Here is a 14,987-nt window from a genome sequence, read left to right as displayed (position 1 = left end):
TGTAAACCAAAGGATAATGTTAAGACCATTGCACATTGCGCGTGAAAAAATTTTAGTTGTAACCGTATTAAGACCGTAAGCGAATCAACCAATCACGGTTAAACATTCTTATTACGTTGTAGAATGTTTGATTGATCGATTTGTCGATTTGCTTATAGTTATCAGATTAAAATTTGACCAATCGGGACAAGGAAATTTTAGTTCCTTTTATCCTAATTGGTCAAATTTGAATCTTTAATATCCAGTCTGATATGGGCTTATCTCTTTTCGTATATGGCGAGTTTGTCAGACGTACCGATTGGCTGTTACCGCAGCAAACTTTGGAAACTATAGAAATTCTCTATACGATAGCCAATCGGAAGAGTCTACTTTCCTAGGATAGAAATTTCGTTCAAATTGAAAATTCAAATTTTTTTATTACCTACCGAACGGAAAGTATGGAAGAGGGAACGATGGAAGAGGAAGAGCGGTATGGAGCGGACGTGACGAAAACAAAAAGGTTATAGTAAAGATGTGTAGTGATAATGCGACGTTTATTGTGTTTGCGTTATTTCTAACATTATTTTGCGACACTACGTCGTCGGAATGCATTCAAAAGGCTCCCTGCATCTGTGCGCTACCGGACGGCCACTATTACAATTTGACCGGCCTCGCTAATGAATTGTTTGTATATTTTCAGTTTTTAACCTCTATATAATTTATCTCTTTACTTCTGCGATATAAGTATAATAGATCCGAGGACATACAAAAATACACAAAACTTCTTTTTTTTTTCAAATAAAACTGACGAAAGAAGGAGCTAATTAAATAAGTATGGATAAATTGACACATTTTAAATATTGCATTAAAATGATGTAGATTTTTCATCTTTACTTTTCTTATTTTTTTTTTAAATCTGAATTATTTTATATAAAATATTTTATATACGCGGCATGTGTGTATATAAATTAACCAATATAAAATTTATATACACGCAGCTATATAATATAAACATTTGATATTTTCATGATTAAACTATATACGCAATGATTTTTTTTTTTTTTTTTTTTTGGTACATTTTTTTAAGGGAGAAAAATGAGGTATATAGAGTGACATACTTTTATTGAATTTGGATTAGTCCACAAAATGTTATTTAACAAACTTTATTTATGAACTTGTATTAAAAATATTTCAACGTTAATAATTTTATTTTATGTTTTGCTTTTCAAATACATACGATATTATTTCAGAAATCTATTTGCCAAAACATGTCTGGTATTTGTTAAGTAATAATTATATGGAATGTTAATTAATTGACATATATTTTCAGATTATTGAACGATACTCAAGGTAATTATACGGTATATTTTCATCCATGCACAAATGTTCAAATAACGACAGAAACCGGTCAAAAATGTGCCAATGGAAATAATGTATCGGTAAGATTTAAAATGCAATCTTGTAATGATTTAAATCTTACAGTATATATGTCGTTGGTTGTGTCTACTTGCCGTAATTATTATGCTTGCGTATTATAAAATACTCTTGCAATTTTCAGTTAAAAACTATGTGGTAATATATATACTTTTATTTCTGATATTGTGACATTGGATTTTAATATATTTATTGATCGCATTAGAGTGCTTTTATTGATATGCAATAATTAATTTCTTTATACACAATTAAAGCTCTTAACCCCTCATTGAATTATAGCAGTAGCCCTTATTGAATTGTGACATTATAAAAGAAAAATTATGTGAATTCTTTTCTCTTGCATTGTACATTAAAACAAATTTATTATTTTGATGTATAAATAACCTTATTCGTACGCCAGCGTTATCCACGTTTAATACTATAAATTGGTAAAATATACCAAAACCTTTCTTTTCATTAATAGATTAGTAGCCATACATCTTGATTAATTATCGTAGGACACATACATTTTTGCAAAAAATGGGAATATGTGCATATTAAATTCTATTAAGTTTAAGTATTAATACAAAATAATAAGGAAGAGTTTTTGATGTATATTTTGCACCAATACACACACACACACACACACACTATAAAATACAAAAAAAATAATTTATTTCAATATATAATATATAAAAAACCATCAAATTTTTCACTGTTCCGTTCCATGACCGCAGAAAACAATAAAAACCTTAATGATGATAATCCAAATCTTAGCTTATACAAATTTTATTCAAGTTTTGAAAGTATGAAATATTACATTCTTGTAGATATGCATGTTTGATAAGCAGAGTCACTTGACATATAATCTTGGAACAATAAAGGAAACAAAAATGAAAATGTCGAGTGGAAATAAATTTCCGATTTTTGAAATACATCATGATAAGAATATATCCGTGATAAATATCGTATGCTTTACCGATAGCAAAACAAATTTCAAAATAGATTCTGGGATTCCTCCCTCTGGCTCTAATTACGTAAGCATAGAAATAGCGATAAAATATTGTGATCCGTTTAATGATTATAAAATATGTATGCACAAATTACACGTGTGATAATGTTTATAGCATTTTATGCTAGTATCACCGTACGGATGTAAAATAGAACCGCACAAAGGATTATCTGTTGGTTCCATATTAGTTATCCTCTTCTTTACCATTGTTGGAACATATTTTATTGGCGGTATTATAACATTGAGAATATTGAGAGGAGCGACAGGCTGGGAAATGTTGCCAAATCATGACTTTTGGTCTAAACTTCCTCTACTAGTCAGAGTAAGTGGAATCCACGTGTCATATTCCTGATAAGATAGCGATCACTGCTATTTAATCAAAAAGATTATTTTTTTGTAATTTTCTGCAGGATGGCATTGTCTTCACCTTTAATTGTTGTCGAGCGGATAGTTACGAAAGAATATAATTATTTACTTATTTTTATGAAATAATCTCCATTTAATATTTATGAATTGTGCGACTTTGCAATTCAATATATTATAGCTAGCGTATTTGTATTTGAAATATTTTTAATTATTTGGTATTATTATGTTTTTATTATTTAACACTTGTTACTTGACTGTTCATGTATAATGCATATTAAGCGCATATTTGTATTAATTTGAAGAATTGCCCGCAATCAATTATTATTAATATCTTTTAATTTTGTTCTACATATACTTTTGTTAGCACCAAAATATGTTGAAACACAAAGTATATATACACTCAAAATTGTGATATTATAAGCTATTGCAATATCACGTGCCAATCTTATTTTTTTAAATCCTTAGATATTTTTAATTTGATGCAAAAACAATTTATATATAATTATTATTGCAAGCTGCACAACGAACTAAAAATCTGATACGACACGTCAAAGAATATTTTCATCTTTTTTAATTGGATGTGTTTCTTTCGAAGTATATCTATATTGATGAATGAAAAACAGTGGCAAAAGGAATCGTATACTATGTAAACGATTAGCGTATTAGTTTATAATATTATATATTTAGACATTGGAAGGGTTCTGACACTACAATCAGCCATTTACACATATACTGATTTAAAAAAAAAAAAAGCTTTTTCTCTCTCTTTTTTAATCTACAAATATATTTTTTATAAACTTTGAACTAAATAGTAGCGAATACAAACCAAGATTATCTCTTTCTACAATTAGAAAATAAATTATTATCTCTTTTATACCATAGACTATTCATTTATACATATTGCAGACCCTTCTAGTGCTAATAATACATATAACGGAAGTGGTTGAAGATTTAATACAATGTGATGTTTTATTAATAAAAATTCCTATTAAAAAATTATAAATATTTATACAGACAGGTATTTTATACTTTCTTTTTTTATATTTCTACATGCATGCGTATATAAAAGTGCGACTTACTTAATACGTTGCGCCATGCGTAATGAAAATATTTCATCTATTATTGTGTAATAAAAACATTTTGTTTACTTTATAATTTTTTTTTCTAATGCTAAGATAATCCTTATCGTAATATTGTATATATATATATATTATCAATATTGTTTCTTATCTCTCTTTCTCGTTATCTTACTTTTCCTAATCATCTGTTCCGATCAGATAATAAATAATGATTCTCCACGATATTTCTAAATTCGATAATTAACAGATTGCGTATTTTTCTAGAATTCCATAAAAATTTTTCACGCTTTTATAGCAATCGGACAATACTAGATTATTCTTCAAAATTCGAACTTTAATCACATTCCTCTCTTCTCTCAAGGAGACCGCTTATCATTGATACACTTTTCTTGAAAGCCCCTTGGTTCAAAAACTTTCAATCTCGTCTACTTGTATCGAGATCTCGCGATCGGTTTGAATGATTACCCAACTGCCGTTGGCATTCAAATTGTGGATGTTGATGCTCTTTGACGAGAAAACATTTACGATATTGGCGAGATCTTGCACTCTATTAGCACGATATAAGCAAATATAATCGCTGAATGCGATACCGTTCGCGAAAACAGCATCGTCTAGAGCAAGCAGCAGCAATTGATTGTCACGCACGGTCCCTGTAATATGACAATTAATAATATCGGTAATGTAACGTTTAGCTGTGTGGATATAATGTTATATATATATATATATATAGACACATACTTTATGTATACTTTAATTTTATAGATAATAGCATAATACATAATATACGCAATTAGTGAAATTTGTAATCTATAAGAATTTGGAAAATTTCTATTGGAGAAAATGTTAAGTCGCAAGTTTTTTTTATATATTTTCAAATATTCATATTTTTTAAATTTAATTGTCTAACAATAAAATATATCAAGAACTCTAAAATTCTTCGGGGAAGAGGATGAAAATCGAAATCTTTCGATTATCGATTCAATCGATAATTCGATTCGCTTCAAAATTGTGAAAAATGTATCGTTTCTATATTTGATATTACCTTTGATGATATGTTCCCCAACTTTCACGATAACCGCTTTGTTGTCGTCCTCGACGTGGTTCTCTTGCAACCTTACGCCGACATCTTGCGCAAGAGTAGGCGCGTTAATCAGATTTAGACCATTCTTCGTTTGACCGGCTAATATACCGACCAGAACGGCCTTGTGTATAAATTGTTTGTCTTGCATACCACTCCCTACAGTTTGGCTGTGAACGATCGTGTTTAGTTTGCCTTTGAGGAAGCGACCGGCCAATTGACCCAATTTCTTGGACAATTCGATCCAAGGTTCATTCTCGTTCATCATGGCGGCAGATAAGACCGGAGCGTTTACGATACCGGTGACGGCATATTTCGCCGATTTTCCGGACAAACCCAGGAATTGTTGAGCAATCTCCACCGCCACTCGTTGCTGAGCCTCGGCTGTACTGGCACCTATAACGTGTATAAAAAATAATTAATTACTTTTATGATTTCTACACAATCGAAGCGTAAGAAGAATATAGAATGCGCACAGCGCATGTTAATTTATCTTATCAAATCTCATTAAAACAACAGGATATATAAAGAAAAATTGAAGACATCGAAAATGACAAAATATGGAAACATTCGCATGACTCTAAGTGAAATAAAATACCAAGATGAGGTGTCGGCACGACTTTTGGATGTTTAATGAGTTCTAAGGTGATCGGATTCTTCGGTGGCTCCTCCACGAAGACGTCTAAAGCTGCTCCGCCACAATGGCCGAGCTTTAATGAATTCAAGAGAGCCTCTTCATCAACGATGCCGCCACGTGCGACATTAACGATGTACACTCCTTTCTTGCATTTCGCCAAGGTTGTCGCATTGATCAAATTTCTTGTTTGAGGTATTAGAGGCGTGTGAACGGTGATATAGTCAGCGACGGGCCATATCTCCTCCAAGTCGAGCAATCTTATACCAAGCTCCGCGGCAACCTCGGGCTTCACAATCGGATCGAACGCGACAATGTTCATGCCGAAACTCTGCATTCTGTAGGCTACCTCGCGGCCTATGCGGCCCATTCCCAGGATCGCGAGAGTCTTTCCGAATAATTCGTATCCCGAATAGAGTTTCCGATCCCATCGGCCCTCCTTCAGCGATTGCGCAGCTTGCGCGACATTACGTGCGAGCGAAGAGATCAGAGCGCACGTTAGCTCGCAAGCGCTGATACTGTTGCCGCCCGGGGTGCTGCAATCGTCAAAATAAATAATGCAGTTATATAATAATTGACACAGCTGTGCCATTTGTAGGCTCGATCAAATTACTTGTTATATTTGCATTTTCTTTAATTACTCGCTCTAAATATTTTTCGTGTTGCTTGAGACTTACCGGAGTATAACTCAAGTCTGCTTAATTAAATATGATAATTAGTTTAAATATTAATAAAGTAACTGATATAATAAAAGAAATTTTTCTTTAATACTGTTTGATGAATTTTAACGATCCCCCGTTATATTTCATAAATTATTTTTAAAAAAAATTTTACAAGAAAAGATAGAAAATAATTTTCTCCAAGAGAACAATGTATTGATTGCAGCATTTTACATTCTTCATTTATATTGCAATCTATATGTTTAAAATATAAAAGCGTCTCGCTTTTGAAATTGACATAAATAGAAACGTTTTTGAAAAATTGTTTCGTAATTAATATAGAATTATTTCGCTCATATTTATTTTTTCTGTTATATCGTGGACAAAATAGAGAAGAGTATGTTAATTACGTACTTTAACACAATTACTCCTTTACGTGTGGCAGCTTGAAGATCTATGTTGTCGACGCCGGTACCGGCACGTCCGACTACGCGGAGATTTGGACAAGCGGCGAAAACATCCGCCGTAACTTTGGTCTCAGATCGAACGATAAGGGCATCGTGATTCTGTTCGACAGAGAGAAAGATCATACATGTATATAGATTTTCATATCTCTCAAACAGAGAGTAAGAATGTAATTTGAAAGTATAAAGAAAGAGAGATATATATTGTATATATATATATATATATTTTTTTTTTTTTTTTTCGTGCAATTATAGTTGTAGGGTATAAAACGCATAAATATGTTTGAAAAGAAGAGTTTGCGGAAAGAAATTAAATTAATGATTTTTATAATATATTAATATGTTTTTATATATAATTTATTTATGATTATATATACATATAATTAAATAATACGATTCGATCCATTCTATTCTTATTGCTTAGAAAGATCACCGTTGCGAATTTGTGCAAACTGGTTATTGAATTTGCGCAAAGTCGAGAGAAATGTATTCTACGTCTAATCAATTTAGGCTTCATTATAATTATATATCTGCAAGAGATAACGTATACGAGATAACATAGGCGGCTGTATCGCATTTTTTTTTTTTTTTTTTAATTGCGATGCGTATTAAATTCGTGAATTACATGAAATGAAATAATATATAAAAACAAAATGCCGAAAGGACATTATACGTAGCATACGTGTACATGTATGTTTAAGAAATATTTGATATATCAACTATATATATTTATACATAACACAAATAGATATTTGTAAATATATTAATTTATTATAAACGTGTTATTAATAGATGAAAAATTCATACAGCTTCTCACGAATAAAATTCTTATGGATTCTCTTTCTAAATGATCTGTTTTATTAGAAAATTTTCTTCTTCTCTCTTGAATTATATAACATAAGTGAAATTAAAACCAGGAGAAGAAGAATTTTCTCTTACGTTGTATCCGATAAGTCGCGATTGCAGATATGATCGATTTATTCAACTTGCACTCGCGCATTCATTTAAGAAATTTTTTTGCGATAAGAGTGGAAGAAGCGAAATTAAATCATCTATCGACAGATCTATTGAGAAATGTGAATGGAGACGGGATAGAAGAAATCTCCTTGTACGGGCGCCTATGTGTGCGGACATGCGGCGCAAACCGGTGGTACAACGACCCGTCACAGAGCTAACCGGTATCCGTGCCGGCCCATGCCGGCCGACTCAGCTGGATTTAACCGGATCGCTGACTCGAATGCAAGCAATTAAGACGAGAAGGAATAAATGGAGACGGAGAGAAACCGGAGGAACGATAGAGACGGAAAAGAGAGAGCGAGACACGTCCGATATGCGGTCCCTGCATACATAATCACTCTATACTCTATGCTATAACGTTGCGTTAAATCGAGAATGTCTCGCTTTAAGATACATTGGAACATTTGATGCCTAGAGATTTGTCCGATTTAAGAATCATACAAACATTTCACGCGTGATTATTTTTAGTTCGAATAGATTATCTACGATATAATTTACGAAATTTAGATTTCAGGAAAAATATGTTTAATACATTTTAAATAGCACAAACGAGTTTACAACTAAAGTTATAACTATTTTGTACTATAAAATGTGGATTTTTTTTTATATTTCATTATATTATTATATCACTTTGCGCGAAATTATAATTGCGCTTTAATGCTCAGAATTTTTTTTTTATCGTCTTACTTTATCGTATAGTTTGGACAGTTTGTTTCGCAGATTGCAATAATGGAAATGTGCAAAACCAAAAGAGATAATTTTGAACTTGTTCTGCTTTCTCTGTAAGATACAAAATATCTTATATTACATATTTCACTTCGCGCAATTATTTAAAAAAAGCAGCAAAATATTTTGCCAACTTAATTTTATATTTATTTATAGTATAAGATAACTATTTGTTTGAAGTAAATAAAATTCTATCCCTCTGTGTAAGCTTAATTGGCTTATCAAAGTCTTTACGTAACGAATATAGAAAAAAAAAAAATAATAGCTTGATTGATAAAATCGGTTTAGCGCTTTTCAAACGAAAAAAAAGCCTATCTGTATCTGTATATGATAAAATATATTTTTAACTTCAGTTACGCACCTTTTCTATCCACGTTTTTCGTTTTTAAAACACATGTTTAGATATTCGTAGTCGAATAATACGAGAAAGAAAGGGCTTATTTGTGTCTTATAAAACTCACGTTTAAAGAAATACATATTTTTATACTTGCAGAGATTTTTTTTTCTTTTTTTTTTTAATAATCTGATATGTAACTATATTTTTTCTGCATAATTTCTCGATAGCGATTCATATATTGTATATTATCATAATTGAATTTATCTGTTACACGTGAATTCTAACGTAATTTAATTTTGTTGAAAATTTGATCTTCTCATCTGACAGATTCGTATTTTTCGATTGATAGATTGTGCATCGATAACAATTTGCAATCATTAATAGTCCTATTCTTAAAGAGATAAAACTTCAAGGTAAATTACACGATCTCTGTAATTAAAATTTCGTTATCTTTATAACGTAATATTAGAATTATCAATATATATTGTCTGATTACTTCAACTTTATAATAAAAAGCTTTACGGTAGTCAAAGTTTTTGAAAGATTTGTCTTTTCATAGTGTTTAGTTAATGCAACGAAAAATAATGAATTACGTTTATAGCTGTTATTTCATTCCATTTTATTTTTAGTGAATTTCATGCATAAAATTGAAATCCATAAATATGGAAAACATTATACAACGCAAATATTGCTCGATGATGGGTGTATAAATATAACGATATATTTTTTCTGAAACGCACGAAATATTCCTCCAATTGTCATAATCCTCCATTTGTTCAATAGTTGTGAATCGAAAATAATAATTGTATCAGAATTTAAAAGATCAATATAGCTTGCAATTCTATAAATACCGTTGAAATAAATCTTTAAAATCAATTTACAATAGCGTCGGTATACAAAAGGGATATAAGAATCAATGCTTCGAGAATAATTGATCGTTTTGCAATTTAAATATAAAAAGAATTATCTTTAAAAATTTAGGATTAAAATGTTATAAAAAATTTAAAGATTTATAACAATAAAAGGATCAAAATAGCTTTTCAAGTAAATACCTTTTAATTCAGAAAGAGAGAGAGAAAAGAAGAAGAGAAAAAATTGTTTTATTTTTACAATCGATCTATCATATCGGATATCGCGGGAAAAAAAATGCACGACCTTGTGTTTTTTCATATATATCTATATAACTCCTATCGAATTTGGTTCAAAGCGTAGAATAGAAATTATTCGTCATTTTCCTAATTTTTGTCACATCCCCCTACCTGTAGCTCATTGATTAGTTCATCTTGCGATAGCTTATGTTTCGTGGTAACCGGAATGCCGTGTTCCGTTAATAGCGCGCCACAAGATTTGTCCACGGGATCACTTATCAAGACGCTTCTGAAGTTGACCGACATGTTATCCTTGAAGAAAAAAACGCTCAAACAACATCCATATTCATCGATTTATAGCTAGAGATATTAGATACAATAATAAAACATCATGACTTGTAAAAAAGAAACACTGATAGAAATAAACGTATAATTGCTAATGTAGCAACTATCGAAGTTAATGTATATTTGTCGCAGCAAAAAGAGGACATTGCTAGTCAATAAAAGTTATATAAGCGAGATGTGTATATATATATATATATATATTTTTTTTTTTTTTTCAATTTCATCCGGACGTGACTACAGAAAATTTTTTTTCCAACTAATGTATTCTATTCAAATAGGCAAATTCAAAAGGTAGTTTTAGAAAGGTCAAGACCCGGAAATTTTTGCGAGATTTAAATTTTATACTACATGTTGTATTGCAAATATATCGCGATGCCATATATGAGATAAGATCTTTCGCATCGTTGGAAAATTTGACGTTGCACGATGCGCTGTGCAACGTGCGCTTTCGCGATAATAGAAAGTAACCGGGGGGATAGAGCAACAAGTGTCAGATTTTGAAAGTTTTCCAAGCCGAAGCGGTTCCTATCTTGATGCGGACGGCGCATACGAGATGCGATAGATATTTGAATTTAAATGCAGGACCTACCTCTCGTAGCGTACTTCTTTTTGGATGGAAAATTCGTAACGTCGTATAAGGATATTTTTCGAAGAGCAAGACACGAAAGAATGAAGTCGTGACCGGTATTCCGCGTACAGGGTACTCTAACCGTCAACTGAGTCGTTCCACTGTGATTTATCTTCTTATAGCAGAATCCCCCCTTCCCCCCCTTTCCCCTCCTAACCCCCCCCCCCCCCTACTCTGACGATAAATGCGCGAGTAAATTGTTGACAGACAACCTTGGTCGTCTCTCTTCTCCCGGCTCTAGTCTCGTTCGCCAACGAAAACTGCTCAATGTACATATTCGATGTCGCGAATGTCTTGCTTAAATAGGCATTTTTCGGAACGAATGTGTGTAGATAATTATTATGAGAGAGAATGTTCGTAATTTCCTCTATTAACCTCGCACTTATCCGCGAACTTTATTCCTTTCCATATTTAATAATTATCAGTAACTTTGATAAACTGTAGATAAAACAGTAGAAAAATGACATTTTGATGACAAGAAATTATTTAAATTATATGACTCACTCTTCTCTGTTTCTCACATTCTTTATGTATATACTATATATATATATATATATATGCGATATAAAAATGTATATCTCGTTTATATAATTTTTACTGTCCTCTCTTCTTACTGTAAAAATGAATGATATGCTAGCGCCAATAATCGTAGCATTAACAACGTTAATTTTATTTCTGCTAATGTTGCTTTATTAAGCTCGATATTATATTACGAAATTATTACGATCATTTAATAGCAATTAATTACGCATTACACACTTAATAGCGCCACTCTCACTACAATTAATATAAAAATATAACATGAGTATATATATATATATATAACATGTGTATATTTTATTCGCTTATTCCTTCAATTTTATTGTAGAAATGAGATTGATTTTGCAAATAAATGAGCGAATATGAGGACTTTATTCACCGATATCCGATATATATTTTTCTTGTTTAATATAGAAATTTAATATTCAATGTAAAATAATTTATCGTTGTAGAAATTTTCTTTCCACAAGCGATATTGACGCTGCGAATATATATATTTTTTTCATTCTTATTGTGCAAAAGAATCATGTGTTGAGAATCATCGGAGCGTGCAATGCGAAAATGATGCAATTGCTGTTGGGGGTCCGATTCAGCAATAAATAATCTTATTACAGCGAGATATCTCGTGATTCTGCGTTGGTGCGATCATCACGTGCTTCTTCTGTCTCTTTCTCTCTCCCTCGTTTCTTCTTGTGCAAACAACTCGCTCATTCTCGCTCTTTCTCTTTAAGATTGATAACACGATTGCCACACGATGATGATGCGGATCCCCCGCTTTTGACTTTTAAACTACAAAATTTTAAAATATTGATCGTATTTTAGCAAGTGATGTTAGGATTTAAATGAACAACATTCTACATGCAAAAGTTGAGCATCTGGATAATAATTAACAAACTTTTTAAATGGCCTGCAAAATAAATTTTTCAGATTCTCCAGCTATACGCCTCATATAAATCAATAAAGCGGAGAGATCAATTTTTGTAAGCTTTCGTACGTATTGTTTTCATGCGTGTCGCATGTCAATCAAAATACAGTATAAAAAAGACGAAAACACTATATCATTACGAACAGTCATATAGACGAGCGTCACCAAGTGATGAGAGATTATCTCTGTAGACTCTCTCTCCTCTGGTACCCCCAGCGGACCGAATTATCTTATCAGCATGGAAAATAACTTTGTCAGAGTATGATTTGTCTTCACGATGATGTGACAATGAGTCCGTGCGGTTCGATTCGAAAACATTATTTACGCACTTTTCCACCCAGTTTCTCCGATATAATAGCAATTCTTGATTCCTCTAAAAATATAGGTCGTTATCCGACTTCGTGTATACTGGAAAGGCGATCGGCTCGTTTTAACTGGATCGAGCAGCGATCAATCTAGTTTTGTATAATTATGTCTTCGATAAATCAACGGCTTTCATTTCAGATTCGCCGATTATATTAATTATATTCGCAAACTCGTTCGAATTCGAAAAGTTTCGTGGTTTTCTTAGCACTTTATGCATATTTACGCGATTTCACGGAATATAAAAGAAAGAGAGAGAGAGAGAGAGAGAGGAGGAGCGAGGGGGGGGGGGGGAGAGGACGAAAAAGAGAATGATTGAAAAAGTAATTTGATATCCGAGTAAAAAAAAAATGTCTGAGAACAATACATTTTAAATCGAAAACTGATCAGTTTTTACTATTTTAAATTTGCTGTGCAATAACTGCTCCAACAATTGGGTAAAAAATTTTGTTTAGATAAAACTCTGTTTAAATGGTCAACTACTAATTAAAATATAGATAATTTTATTTTGTAATAAATGGCGCTATATTTAAAAAAGAAAAAAAAATACATTTTCCAGATAAGAAAACATAATTAGAAACTAATTAGGTCAAACAAATTACTGAGTGATATAGCTTACGCTTAATTATATACTTTAGAAACTTTAGGTTATTATTATTTTTTGACCACAGATGTAAAGAATACAGTAATTATATTTGTATCTCTTCAGTAATTATATTTATAATTCTTTTTTTATTTCTTTTAAGAGAGAGAGAGAGAGAGAGAGAGAGAGAGAGAGAAAGAGAGTTTATAATAAAAAAGGCGAATGTACAGAAAAAATATTAAATTTCTAAAAGATTTTGATAACCTGACTTTTATATTGTTAGATATACAATTCTTTATAAGGTAAATAAATAAACTGTGAAATAAATATATGGTATTTATCAATAAAGAAAAGCCGAAGAAACCTGAGAAAATCGATACGAGCGTTTTTAAAATAATTAGAAAAAAAAAATGTAAATGCTATAGATAAGAATAAGGGGAATAGATATACAATATTTCACTCTCACGAGAGTGAATCGAAAAGAGTAAATATCGTACAAAGACAGATTACTTTATAATTAACTCGACATGTTAGAAATCGGCTTTTGGTTTGAGAACATCACTCGGTTTATATATATTCGGCTAAATATGTTTTACCTGCACTTCTTACTACGAGTTGATCGTACATGCGATATATCATCTTACCTCATCGTTCGCAATTCCCGGACGTTCCTCAGGGGAGATATTTCTCGTTCTGTTCAGAAATCCTTGTTCCTTCTCTTTTAACGATCATGGCAAGAGGCTGATATAGTTATCGAGTTTTTCATATTATGTGAAACACTCTAACTTATTTTCCAAGTATCATTTAAATATTCTGAGAATCTTCAGTGGATGATTGATGTTACTGTGCTGCATCTTGGAAGACTAGTATTAATGTCATTGCAAAATATCGAATTGTATTCAAATCGTATATTCGACTGTATAAAAAATATCTTGAAATATATAAATACATATTCTTAATAATTAATATAAATATATACAATATATATATATATATATATGCACGATTAGATATTACGTATCATGCAGAGTCGCAAATCGAATTCGTTTCGCGTGTAATCTAATTGTAATGAAAAGCTGTCAGTATGGATATTTAACTAAGACCAACAAAAATACGCATACATTTTGTTAAACGAGGATAGTCCTGTCCATGATAAGAATGACAGCTGAGCGGAGGGGAGAAAAGAAGCTGGAATTAACCGGTTATATACGAATGTGAACTCGAGACCTCACCGAGATGACGGAAGAGAATGAAAGAGAAAAAAATATGAGATAAAATACTCACATGATCCGTGACAAGGGAAAGACAAGGAGGATATCATTTCTATCGGAATACACAAGGGCTCATTACAGTCGTTAGATATTTCAAAATTATCAAATATATTTATTGCTGAATAAATGTTGTTCCGCTCGTAATCTTATGTTTTAACGAGAATGAAGCTTCAATTAATAAGCCTTTTCGATTCTAATGTGATAAATACTAATTTTCATAACTTCATATAATTGCAAATCTATGTATATAAAGTGTATCGTAAAAATTAAAAACACGCAGCAATGGCGGTAGAAAATGTTACGCTTGTACGTACAGAATAAATGTATATAATTTTTTCTTCATTGATTGTAATTTGGTAAAGATGACAAGTTATTGAATTTTCTATAGAAAAAGAATCATTACGCAAATACAATGTATGCTTCTTTCAGCGAAAAGGAATTATAATTACATCATTTACTTGATAATCTTTCCTTGTTATT

At 31.4% G+C, this 14,987-nt stretch overlaps 2 protein-coding genes across 2 annotated transcripts; one reads left to right on the top strand and one right to left on the bottom strand.

The window, feature by feature from the left end:
• Positions 1 to 154: 154 nt before the first annotated feature.
• LOC138936493 (uncharacterized) lies at positions 155 to 3,205 on the top strand. Its single transcript, XM_070301926.1, has 5 exons — positions 155 to 663; positions 1,310 to 1,418; positions 2,223 to 2,429; positions 2,520 to 2,726; positions 2,815 to 3,205. Exons 1-5 carry the CDS (start codon positions 512 to 514, stop codon positions 2,869 to 2,871), a joined length of 732 nt encoding a protein of 243 aa, XP_070158027.1. The 5' UTR covers positions 155 to 511; the 3' UTR covers positions 2,872 to 3,205.
• Positions 3,206 to 3,737: 532 nt separating this feature from the next.
• On the bottom strand, positions 3,738 to 10,925 carry LOC138936492 (hydroxypyruvate reductase). Its single transcript, XM_070301925.1, has 6 exons — positions 10,787 to 10,925; positions 10,024 to 10,164; positions 6,635 to 6,786; positions 5,526 to 6,097; positions 4,892 to 5,323; positions 3,738 to 4,499 (listed from the first exon to the last, which is right to left on the bottom strand). Exons 2-6 carry the CDS (start codon positions 10,156 to 10,158, stop codon positions 4,255 to 4,257), a joined length of 1,536 nt encoding a protein of 511 aa, XP_070158026.1. The 5' UTR covers positions 10,159 to 10,164; positions 10,787 to 10,925; the 3' UTR covers positions 3,738 to 4,254.
• Between the last annotated feature and the right edge of the window lie 4,062 nt (positions 10,926 to 14,987).

This window comes from Polyergus mexicanus, unplaced genomic scaffold (genome assembly GCF_030449975.1).
Source record: "Polyergus mexicanus isolate NDT 795.1 unplaced genomic scaffold, iyPolMexi1.0 SCAF_9, whole genome shotgun sequence".
Lineage (NCBI taxonomy): Eukaryota > Metazoa > Arthropoda > Insecta > Hymenoptera > Formicidae > Polyergus > Polyergus mexicanus.
This window is presented reverse-complemented; position numbering and strand designations above follow the sequence as displayed.